Raw genomic sequence first — 15,001 nt, forward strand, 5'->3', positions numbered from 1 at the left:
TGTTTGTTTTTTGTTTTTACACACACACATTATATATAATTTTAATGTATCTATTTTTTGCATGACCACCTACCGGGCGTCCTAGAAAGCGCATTTGCGCGTACTGACACCTAATGTTGAAACGCGCTTGCGCGAGTAGGAACTGCTAATTAAACCGTGTTTCACAGAGAACTTAGGGTAGCACAACTACACCGTCTGTTAGTTCAGCCATATTTGACGTTCCAGTTCGTGAACCAATTTTAGAACCGTTCGGCGGTGACCAGAGGTCCTCTTTTCGGGACCAAAAATATGCGTGTTTAAGGGGTTCAGGGAGTTGAGAGCTGAATGGAGAGACACTTGCGCCGTTTCAGCGCTGTAGGTTCATCATCCACCGCGGTGCAGCTCTGTTTTTTTACTGGAGCCTCGACCAGAAATGTGTTGAACGCTGTTGAGGTAATATTTATCATAGTCTCTTTATGTCTGGAGAATGTTTCTGTGACACAGCCTTTTGTTATCTACTATATGCCCCTATAACGACACGGATACAGCTCAATTTTCTGACGAGTAAATTATCGCTACATCTACACAGCGTTTTAACTTTTCACGAAAACGGGCAAAATGGCCGCGTTATTAAATCCAGAACACCAGAGCGAGGCGTTAGGTGTTACTCAAAATAAACGAGACTGGGAGTTTATTACAGCACCGTTTAATTAGTCGGACCCTTATGGAAATTTTGCGATAAGTCAGTAATAAATATCTAGTTCCCAGCGATGCCCTGTTCCTTTATCAAGTGGGGGGCTGCCGTTGTATGCTTAGCTGAACCTATTTGTGTTTTAGGTCCTTTACACCTTTATTTGCTACACCTGGGAATTTCTTTTTTAATTCATGCGAGAACTTACATTTACGTTTCGGCATAGCTGCTCGAGATGAGGGCAGGTACATGAGCTTTGCCTGACGTAAACAAGGACTGCTGATGTGCAGACGACCAATTAAATGTTTACTGAGAAGGTTATCGAACGGTAGCTCTACAGTCAGACCGTCCAATCAGAAGATTTTAGGCTACTTCACCACGCCCCCTTCTCAAATGAACCAATCGAAGTAGGGGAGGGCGGGACTAGTTTGTGAAAGAAACTTCTCGAAATTCTACGTAAGCTCTAGAAAAACAAAATCCTGGACGTTTGTGTTTTTAAGTCTGGAAAAGAGGACATGTCCTGGTAAAAGAGGACGTCTGGTCACCCTAGGTAAACGAGTTACTTTAACATCATCTCAACACGGTGCTTCAGTTTTGTAGCTAGCTTTGTGCAGAAAATAACAGGCTTTCCATGATTATACACACGCTCAGCAACTGAGAAGATAAACTATTTTTTATATTATATTATTTGTAATTATTGTAAACAAAGACCTTGATATGAAGCACCAAAGCTTCGCCAGCCCTCCCAATGACAATGGTATGTATTTTGAGCTTTCCTGTTGAAATACTAGAAAAACCTCTGTGACAATGGCTAATGACCACGGTGAAGTTAGTTTTCTTTTAGATATTCGGTTTTCCGGCGTCAATACCTTTTCAAAATAAGGTTATATCTGCCACAGGGTTATCACTATCGCTACATATTCTGAATGGTACGAACACAGAGAACAGTGCAGTTTTTATGGACGCTCCGGTGCATTTGATATATGCTCCTTTTCCTTTCAATAGCTAAAAAAACAGACCGTCGTGCTTAAATTGCAGCCTAATTTGCTTAAATACGATTAAATACGTACTTTCCTGCCGCCGCTAACAACAGAAGACAATCTTCAATAGCTTCGTTTTCACTGTGTTTATAAACATCAGATTGGCCGTGTTAGATACTCGGAGTGATGGGGAAGAATGCACAGCAAATGTGTTTTCATACTGACCTCTCATTAACAGTTAAATTCAGAATTTATGTTTCTCTCTCTCTCTCTCTCTCTCTCTCTCTCTCTCTCTCTCTCTCTCTCTCACACACACACACACACTCACACACTCAGTCTGTCTCTCACTCTCTGTCTTTCTGTCTGATCTGATCTGATTCACCCAGGAGGGGTCAGGTAGTGAGGACTGTGGACACAGTGAAGAATACCAGAGACTGTGAGAAGTAGTGAAGCAGAAAGCTTTATTTAAAAAGCTTTATTTTAAATTCTGATTTAAAGAGAATAAAGAGCATGTTAAAGTTCTTTCTGTGTAATTCTGTTTTTGGAATCTGTTCTTTTAAATGTTAAACCTTTATTTTTTAATATAAAGTGTACATTGTGTTTGATATCATACACATGATTTATTTTATCAATAAAATGATTGATGGATGGAAAATTCTCGTTTTTTATTGAATTTTTAAATTTATTTTCTTATATATAAAATATATTTAAATCAATAAATCTATAACAATTTGCTTAAAATATGAAAAAAATGTTTTACAAAAATTGTCATTTGAGAGAATGACAACAAACAGTAATGAGTGTTTAAGAAGGTCAGATGTTTGAGAACATCTGCTCTTGAAGCCTGCAAAAAGAAGTGTGATTTGTCTACAATGCACAGCTGAATTTAAAGTCCTATGTAACTTGGTTAAAAAGTTATTGAAAATTACATTTCTAAAATGTCGATAAAAACCAAGATTTTAATTTTATAGACAATCCAAAGGGTGTGCATGCTTAGTGTGATTAATGTCTACAATGCACAGTTGATTTTAAAGTCGTATGTAACTTGGTTGAAAAGTTAATAAAGAAAATAAATTTAAAAATTCATTAAAAAAAAGATTTTTTCCATACATCAATCATTTTATTGATAAAATAAATCATGTGTATGATATCAAACACAATGTACACTTTATATTAAAAAATAAAGGCTTAACATTTAAAAGAAAATATTCCAAAAACAGAATTACACAGAAAGAACTTTAACATGCTCTTTATTCTCTTTAAATAAGAATTTAAAATAAAGCTTTTTAAATAAAGCTTTCTGCTTCACTACGTCTCACAGTTTCTGGTATTCTTCACTGTGTCCACAGTCCTCACTACCTGACCCCTCCTGGGTGAATCAGATCAGACAGACAGAAAGACAGATAGAGTGAGAGTGAGAGACAGACTGAGAGTGAGAGAAGAGAGAGAGTGAGAGACAGACTGAGAGTGAGACAGTGTGTGAGTGTGAGAGAGAGAGAGAGAGACAGACAGACAGACAGACCTAAATTCTGAATTTAACTGTTAATGAGAGGTCAGTATGAAAACACATTTGCTGTGCATTCTTCCCCATCACTCCTAGTATCTAACACGGCCAATCTGATGTTTATAAACACAGTGAAAACGAAGCTATTGAAGATTGTCTTCTGTTGTTAGCGGCGACAGGAAAGTACGTATTTAATCGTATTTAAGCAAATTAGGCTGAAAGACGATGGTGTGCATTGCTGTAGACAGAGTCTAGAAACGAATGCACGTCGTTGCGATGTCAAAAACGGTCTGTTTTTTTAGCTATTGAAAGGGAAAAGAGCATATATCAAATGCACCGTGTCCATAAAAACTGTGCACTGTTCTGTGTTCGTACCATTCAGAATATTCGAAAAGAAAACTAACTTTACCGTGGTTGGTTAGACACTGTTAAAAAGACACACTGTACATAGTTTATACATAATTGTAATAATTAACTTAATGTTTGTTTTGAAAAGGAAGTTAAATAAAGGATGGGTAATTTTGAACTGTGAATATATCATTGCAAGTGCGTCTCGTAAATAAAGTATTTTGAAGATGTTTTTTCCCTCATACTTACAGTATTGTCAATTGATTATACAATACTTGAATACTTGTGTGTACAGTGGATACACTTCTCGTTATACAACAATTTCTCATTATAAGGAGTGTCTACAAACATTTTTACTACTTTGTATTGAAGAAGAAAAGCAACGGTAAGAGAAAAAAAACGTAGCGCCCGAACAGGGACTTGAACCCTGGACCCTCAGATTAAAAGTCTGATGCTCTACCGACTGAGCTATCCGGGCTCTAGGCTTTCTCTCAGGGCTGTATTTACAGAAAAGGTTAGGGTTGGGTCACCCTTATATCGTATATAGTGTATTTAGTACATATAATCACATACTGCGGTGTGGTAGCTCATATTTTATCTCCTTATTTAACGGTTTAACATTTCTTTACATATCTAATCAAATACCCCCCTCTACCGGCGATATATTGCTACTTCGGCATTGTTTTAACGAGGTCCAATAAAAGTGGATTAGAAGTGTTAGGAAAATCAGTTAAAGTATAGTATATTATTAAAAGGTTCGAACCGCGACCCTGAAATAGACAAGCGGAAAAGATAAACATGGTGATGATGATGATCTTTAGTTCGTATGAGGCTATCTCCAAAGTCTTCATACTTCTTAGGTTCAGTTGTAGAAGAGTTCAACAGGTGGCTCCGTGGCGCAATGGATAGCGCATTGGACTTCTAGTCAAGCACTGAGATGTGATTCAAAGGTTGTGGGTTCGAGTCCCACCGGAGTCGCAGTTTTTGTCCGTTTTAGAAGCACGTATTTTATCTAAATGCATGTAGATGTCACTAAGCTTTTTACCCCAACGCTTGATCAGATCAGAGAAATGCACTGTACGCTGTTAATTCTACATTCTTATTTTCATTTGAAATACACTTGTCAGTAAACATTGAGTGTGGACAGCCTCCCCTAGCAGCAAAATGTATTTATGCAATTTACATTGCTAACAGAATTGGTTGCTAATTAGTATTAGCATTTTACATTTTTACATATGAGCAGCAGAAGTACATAATATTCCAATATGAATAAATAGTTCATGCTGGTGGCCTGGCTTCCACGTACTCACAAATCCAAAGTTGTAACATTCACCTACTAGACATTCCACATCATTCTTTAAGATGTTCATTTCCTGGCCTTGGTGGGTTTATGAGTAGGATGTGTGGTCTTGTAACTTTTCAAGTTTTTAGTATTATGAACTACATTGATTACTGCAGTCTCAACTTTAACATAAACACTGTCTTTTTATTTTCATCAGTTGTTTGTCGAACACTGTCAGCAAACACCATCAGGTGAAGTTTTTTGTATTTTTTTCCCCCTATAGCATAATATGCTAATATTTTTTCAATATATTGTCTATATATTAAAAACTCCAGCTGAACTTCATGCTTTGCTATCTTCTGTGCATTTTGAATTTTGACTATGCAGGCTTAATATGAAAATGAATATACAAAACTTTAAGAATTTCACAGCTGGGTTTTTCAAAATAATCAGAACAAAAATGTATGTAATTTATTGTATTGTTTAATTCTGGTTTATAACATCATTATTAGACACCTGAGGACTTTACACTCTTTTTTGCATGGATCTAACTAAAATATCATGATTTTTGATGTATCTAACAGAGTTGAAAATGTATCCATTTTGTATTAATGTAGTATTAGAAAACAAACGTTGAAGATCTTAATTTGTTCCTTATCTAAAGAATCAGTGATAGCATTCCATTGAGCCACTTTCACCCTGGCCTCAACAACTCCAAAGACTGATTTGAATCTTTATTCTCTTCTTGTGGTTCTTTTCTCAGCCTCCCACAAAAACAAATGTTGCTACAGAGGCATTCAGCTGAGGCGTCTGGTTCTTACCACCAGCACTATGTGGATGATTCTGATTAGTGCTTCTCTGAAATGGAACATTTCTCAGTAAATTATTCTGCATGTTTACACCTTGAAGGTGTAATCATGTATACTGGTTTGAAGAAGGAGTGCGATTCTCCTTTAATACCTTTTGCTGAGGTACGCATGCTGTGTTGAACAGGGTCCAGACATTGAGAAATCCCTCAGTCAGAGAGAGTGGAGAGTCACTAGAAGCTTCTAGAAGTTCCCCCGCCTCCGACTACAGCTTGTTACTACATTACACTCAGGTTCATGAGAACGGCGCGGACTACTCTCTCTCTCACAGTAAGATATTTACCTGTGAAATACAACCATTAAAGTACTGTCGGTAAACGGTTAAACGGTCAAAATAACGACGAATCATTTAGTTTATACACCCGGGAAAAAGAAACGGTGCAATTAAGGAATTCCTAGATAATTCGAGTTCGCTTCTTATTCAATCTTCCGTTCCACCTTAAATGGTGCGGCAGTCAACGATATCCGCTGTATTTCTCGAAAATATACAACTTAAAAAGAATAACAGATACAAAGTAAATGTAAGAAATTGGCTTCTTATATGCTTTTACCCGTTCACTTTAAAGGTGAAGCTGTTAGCTAATGTTACAGCGGTAGGGTAATTTTAAGGGATAAAGAAAGCTTCCACTTTAAGACGTTCGGTGTACACTAGCTTATAAGAATTTTGAGTTCCACCCTAAAAGTATACGGCGGTTACACATTCAACCTAAAAACTACGACGAAATTGTATTCTTAAGAGTCTGCTTGTTATTCTATTTGTCCTTTCCACCTTAAATTGACGCTGGACTACAACTGATGAACCATTTAAGGTGGAACTGTGAAAGTCGAATAAGAATCTGACAAAAAAATGAAAATACGGATTCCAGCGAATTTAGTTTTGTTTAGTTCAAATAGCCCGTGTAAGCGATATAGAATAACTGACTAACCCTTCGAGCGTTATCTATAAAGCTGCTTAACCTGGATCATCTGACTAAGGTTGTCATGTAACAGGAACTAACTTAGATTTGGCTTAGTTTGGCATTTCTAAAGCTAACATTTTACAAGTACCTGTATAATGCTAGTGATAGGTAAGTTATTTTTTAACAGTTATCTTGGTTGTCAAGTTACCTTGCGATGAATTGCACATCTCTTTTTCCCTGCGTATATTGCACTTCCCAAACCTTGAAGCTGGTTTCAGTCTCCATATTGTGAACTAATGAGTTGCTATTAAGATCCATTAGCATGGGGCCTGTTGGACAGTGTCAGTGAAAAAAAAAATCCATAGTAAATACATTTTATAATGAATGACTAAAACAATTAAGCGAAACATTTCTATGTAATGTTTTCCTGTAGAGATTCTATTGTATTTCTGCAACTTAGAAATATTTGCATATTTGGCTGGTATATAAATGGTTTATATAACTAATTCAAAACTTCTTTTTTTTTTCAACAGTTTGATCTACTTAGTGGCCAGCATGGTGAAAGAGACAGGTTTTTACGACCTTCTGGGTGTAAAGCCCAATGCTAGCCCAGATGAGTTGAAGAAAGCATACCGCAAACTGGCCTTGAAATACCACCCAGATAAAAATCCAACTGAAGGGGAGAAGGTAAGTAAATGAATTTCCAGGATTGTTTAAATCTATAATGTATACGAGTTAGCAATCATTGATTTCACTGTGAGGGATAAGGGGAGGTGGCTAGAGTTACCACTGTCTTCCTGTGTACTTGCCCTAAGACTTGAGGCTTCCTTGACGTGTGCCCTTTGGTGATGTTGAAGGGTCAGCCAAAGGGGAGCAAGGGTTACAGGAGTCAGAGGTTTGAGAGCATAATTGGGACACACTTCGTCTTGTTTCCTTCAGCTGTGTACGCCAATTTTGCTTAAACACGATTAGCCATGTTTTGCAGCCACACTGAGCTTAACTGTACAGTGTTTTATTAGATGAACAAAAAGAAATGTGTTGAAAGTTTTAAGATAATGTGTCATCTCTTCATGTGTAGAGGCATTTCTGTAACCTATGAGTCTATCATTTTTTGCTCTATATTTTACAAAACTGTACATTACACTGTACATGTCTGACTGTGGATTACTTTCTGTTGGGCATTTTGCAAAGCTTTCTAACTATCATTACTCAAAACAGGTGAATTTTCCAGACATATTAAAGCTGGAATATGACTAAGAGAGTGGTTTATTCAATATATTATACAAGGCCATGATGGGGCTTACTGACAACCCACAGTGCTGTTTTATCAATCAGACGTGTATATATGTATGTTTAAATATTTCTACATACATGACTGGTTTCCAATGAGCCCCACTTCTTTTATCAGGAATATATTAGTTCTGTTAAATAAAGTATAAAGGTGCTGGCATTTAGTAATTTAGTAAACATTTCATTTTAAAAAATTAGCGTTAATGCAATCATTTCAGTTATTGTGATAATCACACAATTTTGCACATGTACGTCAGTTAGATAAAGTTTCTGAAATTTAACCCATCCGTGGCAGTAAACACACAACCCCATGCATGCACTAGTGCACTAGGGGCAGTAAACACACACAAACTCACCCTCTCTGTGTGGTCTCATTTTATTCTGAACTGGTTTGAGTTTGTGTGTCTTATCTTCCAACAGTTTAAACAGATCTCTCAAGCCTATGAGGTGCTATCAGATGTGAAAAAGAGAGAGCTGTATGATCGAGGAGGAGAGAAGGCCATTAAGGAAGGTGGCAGTGGAGGTGGAGGGGGCTTTGGTTCCCCAATGGATATTTTTGATTTGTTCTTTGGTGGAGGGGGCCGTATGCACAGAGAGAGGAGAGGTACTAAAGTTTCTAATTTTCACAAGTTTCTCAATTGATTTTCCTGTGTATGGCTAATAACTAAATGGATTACTGATTGAAACGTGTTAATTTATGAAAGGGTGAGGCATACCCCCCCACCCCCATTCCATTCCATCAATGTACTGCCAAGTCCTCAGGTGTTTACATTCGGTTATATCAGCACATGTTCCAGATAAAAAAAAAAATTTAGAAGACACAAGTACAGAAGAATCTCCCAGTCTGTAATTAAGAGTAAGACCTGTTTTTAAATTAACAACTGTAATGTAATGTTTAATTATAAAACATACCAGCCCCACTTAATTTTCCAAATTTTCAAAAAATCATGTTTACTGTAGTCAGTTCAGCTGCTGCAGGATTGTAGTCCAACTCTGCTATAGATGCAGAAGATTACGTCACATTCTGCTAATCTCTCAGGCAGTGTTAACGCCCTTTGACACGTTGCATTCATAACTATGAAAAAGCATACGAGCCTGGAGCAAGGGAGTATTTCCACCAAAAGTGCACCTTCCATTTTTGAGTATTTTTCACAGTAGGATTTAGCCAGAACTGGCTGCTTGCATTTACTCTTTTAGACCTCGGGTAGTGCTTGAATTGAGGATTTGTTTCTAGATGGTTTTCAGACTTGTATTTTCCGCTATGTGTCGCCAGGTGGCTCTGTGGCGCAATGGATAGCGCATTGGACTTCTAGTCAAGCACTGAGATGTGATTCAAAGGTTGTGGGTTCGAGTCCCACCAGAGTCGCTGTTTATGTTAATGTGAAATATTATCAACATCATAAAATCCTGTCTAAGGAGGGTGTGTGGCATAATAATATAGGTTAAATAATATGTATTGTGCTGGTAATTTTGTGCCTTATGCTGCTAGTTTTTTTCTAATGGATATAGTTATGCACCAGGTCTTAATGGAAAAAAACAGTATTAACCTCAGTTAATATTTGTTTTTCAATAATGACCCTTTATAATTTACTTGTGGACATGGCTTTTATTTGCTTCTCATTTCATCAGGGTTTGTGAAGTACAGGTTTGTTGTGGGTATTTGTACATCCTCTAGGTTTCTAGGGTCTAGACTATAGAAGAAAAACCTGTTTCTTTGCTTTATAAGGGTTACAATAAAATGTAAATTTGAATGTAATAGTATAGCAAAATCAGATATACTTTATTGATCCCAGAGGGAAATTGCAGTTAAGAAATGTCTTATACAGTTAAGACCTGCAGGGGTCAGTGCAGGTTCTAAAATCTTTTAGCTGTAGAAATGTTAGAAGACCTCAATCAGATTCTAGCTTAGGGAAAATTTGATAGATTTTTGAGTCCAGTAACATGTCATGTTCTTGTTTTCACAGGGAAAAATGTGGTACACCAGCTGACAGTGTCTTTGGATGATCTTTACAATGGAACCACTAGGAAGCTGGCTGTACAGAAAAATGTCATATGTGAGAGATGTGAAGGTAACATATCTGGACATAATGAAATAACTAATTTCTCTTTCTCTTTCATGTTTTCCAAGTCATCCTTTTGCTGTCTTTTAACATATGTGGTGTTGTGCTCAGGACGCGGGGGCCGTAAAGGGGCTGTGGAGGTGTGTCCATCATGCCGGGGCACCGGCCTCCAAGTGAGACTCCATCAGTTGGCTCCTGGCATGGTGCAGCAGATCTCCACTATCTGCGTTGGCTGTCATGGGCAGGGCCAGCGCTTGAGCCACAGAGATCGCTGCAAAGCCTGTGCTGGGCGCAAAATCCTGCGGCAGAAAAAGATTCTGGAGGTTCACATTGATAAAGGTGAGGAGAGGAATGATCTTTGTGTTGTGCATATCTGCTGTTGCAAAGAATAGCAAATACGATGCAATGCTGAATAAAAAAACTTTTGACTATTAGTAGCCTAGTGGCTCCTAAATGTGGTGTTCATGAGTACAATATATAAATCATTAAATAATATATGTATGTGTGTGTGCACACATTTTCTGTTGTTTCATCATCACTTGTTTGTAGATCACAGTTTAGCCATAGAAAATTTCTGCTGGTTAATGAGGAACCATTTTTCAATAAGTAGAGCAGGCTGTCTTTAACAGGGCAGATCATCATTTGATTGGCAGGTATGAAAGATGGACAGAAGATTGTTTTCCATGGGGAAGGAGACCAGGAGCCTGGTCTAGAACCTGGAGACATTATTATCGTCTTGGACCAGAAGGATCATCCTGTGTTCAGGAGGTAAGCAACATAAGTGCTTACATGTACACAGTGTTGATGCCTGTTTAAAGTCAACTCGATTTGCCTTCATTGACATAGAACATCTAAAGCAAGAGTGCTTTACTATTGAGGAAGGTGTGTTGACAATACACACATACACAGAAGGTTGAATTAAAATAGAACAAGTTAAATCAAGACTAAAGAAAAGCACATACAACACAATAACAGAAATTAATAAAACTGACAGGAAATACTTTTAAGAAGATGAACAATTCAGAAGTAGACTGGACTTAATAAACCATGAGGTGACCTTAGGCTGTACCAAAAGCAATAGAAATAAGGTAGATGTTACAATTATATTTATACCCATCAATTTATTATGAGATCAAATTTATTCCAGAGCCTATGGGCAGCGACAGAAAAAAATGTAACGTTTGGTTTTGAGATGTGTGTTGAACGCTGACAGGAGTTGGTGTGAAAATGACATAGGGCTGAATTTGGTGTAAGATAAGTGATGTATTGTGGATCTAATTCAATAAGAGCTTAACAGTAAAACTTTTAAAATTTCTATTTCCTGTTTCACTGGTAACTATTGTCTTTGTGTAAAAGCGAGACTTCCTAAACAATACTATGCTACATGTTTTTAATGTGTTGCTAATCATTTTCTCACAGACAGGATGAGGACCTGTACATGACGATGGAAATTCCACTTGTGGAGTCATTGTGTGGTTTCCAGAAACCTGTCAAAACACTGGACAACAGAACCCTTCTCATCACTTCTCATCCAGGTAAATATAAATGTTCCTGAATTCACGTCTGCTCACTTTTACAGGCACAAACCTTAATACATGTAGAACCAGTACCAACTGACTCCTTCTTAGAACATTTTTAAACAGTTATTACTTGTTTGAGATGTGGGCCAAAGTCACTTTAATTGTTTCATATGTAAGTAAACCATGTGCTGTGGGTAGTTATCATGTTATCAACCCATATCCGTACAGTCAGAGGAATTAGAATCGAAAAGACTTTGTGAAGCAGTGCAGTGTTTAGATGTGTTTGGTAATAATGATATATGTATAAAATCTCTTGTGTCGGGCAGGCGAGTTGATCAGACCAGGCGATATAAAGTGTGTGTTGAATGAAGGGATGCCTATGTATCGTCGACCATTTGAAAAAGGCAAACTCATCATCACCTTTAATGTAAGTACAGTGTATTTTCTGTCAACAATCCTATTATTTTTACTTGAATATGTGAAGAGGCGGCACATTGGCACAGCAGATAATGTCGCTGTCACACAGCTCCAGGGACCTGGAGATTGTGGTTTCAAGTCCCGCTCCAAGTGACTGACTGTGAGGAGTTTAGTATGTCTGCATGGATTGGCGACTCAGAAGTGTCCATAGGTGTGTGAGTGAATGTGTCGCCCTGTGAAGGACTGACACCCCCCTCCAAGGTGTGTTCCTGCCTTGAGCCCAGTGATTCCAGGTAGGTCCGGACCCACGGTGACCCTGAACTGGATAAGCGGTTACAGACAACGAATGAATAAATTAATATGTGAACTTTTTTTCCAATGTGTTGATACTTTCCAAGTAATAATAATTAATTGAGGTGAAACCTTTAGATTTGAGCCATTAATTAAGAAGTAATTAATGTTTTTTGTCTACTCGGCACACAGTGCCTACTGCGTGCACGAGTAGGAGCTGTTAATTCAGTCGTATTTCACAGAGAGAACTTAAGGTAGCACCAATACACGGCTGTTAGTTCAGCTATAATTCGCATTCCAGTTTGTGAACTATATTCAGAATTGTTCGGCTGTTCCCTGGACAAGTACTTTTGGGACCTAAAAATGTGTTTTTAAGGGGTTGAGAGCTGAATTGAGACACACTTGTGCTGCTTCAGCACTGTAGGTCCATCATCCACCACGGTGCAGCTCAGTGTTTTAATGGAGCCTCAAACAGAAATGCGTTGAGGTAATATTTATCACAGTCTCTATGTTTGAAGAACATTTCTGTGACACAGCCTTTTGTTATCTTGTTTAACAGAAAGTCATCTTGTCTGTTCCTATAAAGACACAAATACACGAACACATCTCAATGTTACTGACTTTCTGACAAGTAAATTACATGTGCACAGCTTTTTGTTTAACTTTACATGAAAACAGACAAAATCTCTGGGTTATTAAAGCCAGAACACCAGAGCGAGGCGTTACTCAAAATAAACAAGGCTGTGAAGTTAGAAATTTAAGTCCGTAATAAATATCTAGTTCCCAGCGATGCCCTGTTCCTTTATCAAGTATAGATTACTTGGTTGATAAAATGTTAAGATGCTTCGTTTTAGAAATGTTCAAAAACAAGTAATAAATTAATTTTATATTTTATTACTTGTTGTTGTTAGTATTGTAAAGACATTGATATAAAGCACCAAATCTTCTCCAGACCTTGACCTCATACTTTGAGCTTTACTGTTGAAATGCCCAAAAAAGTTTTTAATATTTATTTATTTAATATTTGGCACAGTCATTTATATATAATATTTACTTGTAAGATGTACTCTGTTTTAAATTAAACATTGATCTGTTTTATTTTCCCAGGTTGTCTTCCCTCAGTCAAACTTTCTCCCTTTAAACAAATTGAAGCAGCTGGAGCAGTATTTCCCCGACACACGAGAGAAAAGCGAGCCTGAGAGCATGGACGATGACCTCTACATTTATGCTGACCTAGAAGACTGTGACCTCAGCCATCAGCAACGACATTACCATTACATAGAAGATGAGGAAGACTTTCACTCAGGTGGAGGGGTACAGTGTCAAACCTCATAGGGCTTCCATCACTTTAAACAACCTCGCTCTTCTCCTCTTCATCCTCCTCTATAGATAATGATATCTATTTTGGAGAAAAGTTTGACAAGAATTGGAGGTTGGAGCCAATGCCATTTTCCGTCTGCTGAATTGCCTCTTGTGCAATTATGGGACCTCTTTGATTTGTGACTGGAAAAATCTCTTTTTATTAAAATTAAGAATTGTGGATAAGTGTACAATCCAATGCCTTTTGGAGAGGCACTCATTGAGAGGATCTGTTAGTGGTTTATGTTGATGCCTGCAATACAGTATCTATGGATTATTGTGGAACATCCCACTGCAGCTGGCAAAAGCATGAAGCAGTCTTGGTGAAATGACAAAAACTAAAGCCATGTCCTGTTTTTGTTGCTTTTTTTTGAGGTCTGCAGTGTACTCTTGTTATATTGTGACTGATAATGACTATTAGTCCATGCTTCTTTCAAAAGTTCAAAGTTTTTCCACAAACGTCTAAAACCAGTTTTACGTTTAAGAGAAGACTCTTTAAAAAGGTTTGGTGTGGAGAAACGGACAGGGGAAGAACAAGAAATTAATTGGTGCAGAAAAGCACATCATTAGACAAACATTTTCTTTAAGAGTCCTATTTGCAGTCAGTGCCACAAACGCCTTTGGTAAAAACCCGTGCCTACTTAGCTGTCATTTTTCTGAATGAAACAAACATGACCATGAACTTACATCTGAATAAGATCCCGAAAAGTATTGTAAAGAATTTTTCCTTGTGTAGCAGCTTTTGCACAATAATAAGTTGACTGACAATTTTGTATCATTAGTAGCTTTTCATTGTGATGTTAAAGTTCCCAAATGATTCATTATTTAAGAATGAATTATCACTTGAAAAAAAAATCTTATTAATTTCATATCACAACAAATGTATGCAGAATTGAGAGGCAAGAACAAGTTTGCCTTTCAAAGTAACTTAACAAATCCTTATCTTTTCAAAAGTTTGTCTGACTATTATGTTGCAGAATCTTTACCTGTAAAGTCTTGTTAAATATGTAAAGAGCCAAATGTATCCTTCCCTAAAAAAAAAAAAAAAAAAATTGAATTGTGCAGCGAATGACTTAATATTTGAAACCTTACTAGCTTGTGTGTTTAAACAATGTACGGATTGAAATTTCTGAATATGTGAAAAATCGTGGTCTTTGTTTCTTGAATGCCATGTTAACGTTAGTTTTATAAGGACAAATTGTGTAAACATTTTTACCCAAATTTATAAATTAAATCTTTCTCTGTAATCTGTGCTTCATGGTATTAGGATGGGTTTTTTGTACACTGCCTCATAAGCAGCATTTTGTGTTCATGACTACAGTTTATTTATTACACCCAGAGCTACCTCTCTTGAGCGGAATCTGGCTGTGAATAATACTACATAGAAGCTGCACTATATTGACTTAACTAGGTGATTACCTTAGACTTGGAGACTTAGTCTGTCAATCTCCACATACATTTTAATTCATTTATTTAAATTTCCACAATTCCAAAGTTCAGTTCATGATCCCAAGC

At 37.2% G+C, this 15,001-nt stretch overlaps 1 protein-coding gene and 3 non-coding genes across 7 annotated transcripts; 3 read left to right on the forward strand and 1 right to left on the reverse strand.

Annotated features, from left to right (window-relative positions):
• The first annotated feature begins 1,180 nt into the window (after positions 1-1,180).
• Positions 1,181-14,733, forward strand: dnaja1 (DnaJ heat shock protein family (Hsp40) member A1). Of its 4 annotated transcripts, XM_066661882.1 has the most exons (10): positions 5,007-5,035; positions 5,778-5,920; positions 7,083-7,236; positions 8,260-8,443; positions 9,804-9,908; positions 10,011-10,238; positions 10,553-10,667; positions 11,319-11,434; positions 11,746-11,846; positions 13,235-14,733. In XM_066661882.1, exons 3-10 carry the CDS (start codon positions 7,105-7,107, stop codon positions 13,460-13,462), a joined length of 1,209 nt encoding a protein of 402 aa, XP_066517979.1. In that variant the 5' UTR covers positions 5,007-5,035; positions 5,778-5,920; positions 7,083-7,104; the 3' UTR covers positions 13,463-14,733. The 4 variants fall into 4 exon arrangements, with proteins under 4 accessions (XP_066517981.1, XP_066517982.1, XP_066517979.1 ...); XM_066661884.1 differs by lacking the exons at positions 5,007-5,035; positions 5,778-5,920 and adding an exon at positions 1,181-1,427; XM_066661885.1 differs by lacking the exon at positions 5,778-5,920 and having other exon boundaries at positions 5,002-5,035.
• On the reverse strand, positions 3,908-3,980 carry trnak-uuu (transfer RNA lysine (anticodon UUU)). The gene has a single exon. It is a non-coding gene; the product is annotated as a tRNA-Lys (tRNA).
• On the forward strand, positions 4,390-4,480 carry trnar-ucu (transfer RNA arginine (anticodon UCU)). The gene is given in 2 exon segments: positions 4,390-4,426; positions 4,445-4,480. It is a non-coding gene; the product is annotated as a tRNA-Arg (tRNA).
• trnar-ucu (transfer RNA arginine (anticodon UCU)) lies at positions 9,115-9,205 on the forward strand. The gene is given in 2 exon segments: positions 9,115-9,151; positions 9,170-9,205. It is a non-coding gene; the product is annotated as a tRNA-Arg (tRNA).
• Positions 14,734-15,001: the final 268 nt, after the last annotated feature.

Source organism: Hoplias malabaricus, chromosome 2 (genome assembly GCF_029633855.1).
Source record: "Hoplias malabaricus isolate fHopMal1 chromosome 2, fHopMal1.hap1, whole genome shotgun sequence".
Taxonomy (NCBI): domain Eukaryota; kingdom Metazoa; phylum Chordata; class Actinopteri; order Characiformes; family Erythrinidae; genus Hoplias; species Hoplias malabaricus.

What these genes read in the sequence shown, in the direction of transcription:
- dnaja1 (XM_066661884.1), top strand. Translation starts at nt 7,105, where the DNA reads ATGGTGAAAGAGACAGGTTTTTACGACCTTCTGGGTGTAAAGCCCAAT. An exon ending in GGAGGTTCACATTGATAAAG is followed by an intron (nt 10,239 to 10,552) that starts GTGAGGAGAGGA and finishes TTTGATTGGCAG; the next exon opens with GTATGAAAGATGGACAGAAG. An exon ending in GATCATCCTGTGTTCAGGAG is followed by an intron (nt 10,668 to 11,318) that starts GTAAGCAACATA and finishes ATTTTCTCACAG; the next exon opens with ACAGGATGAGGACCTGTACA.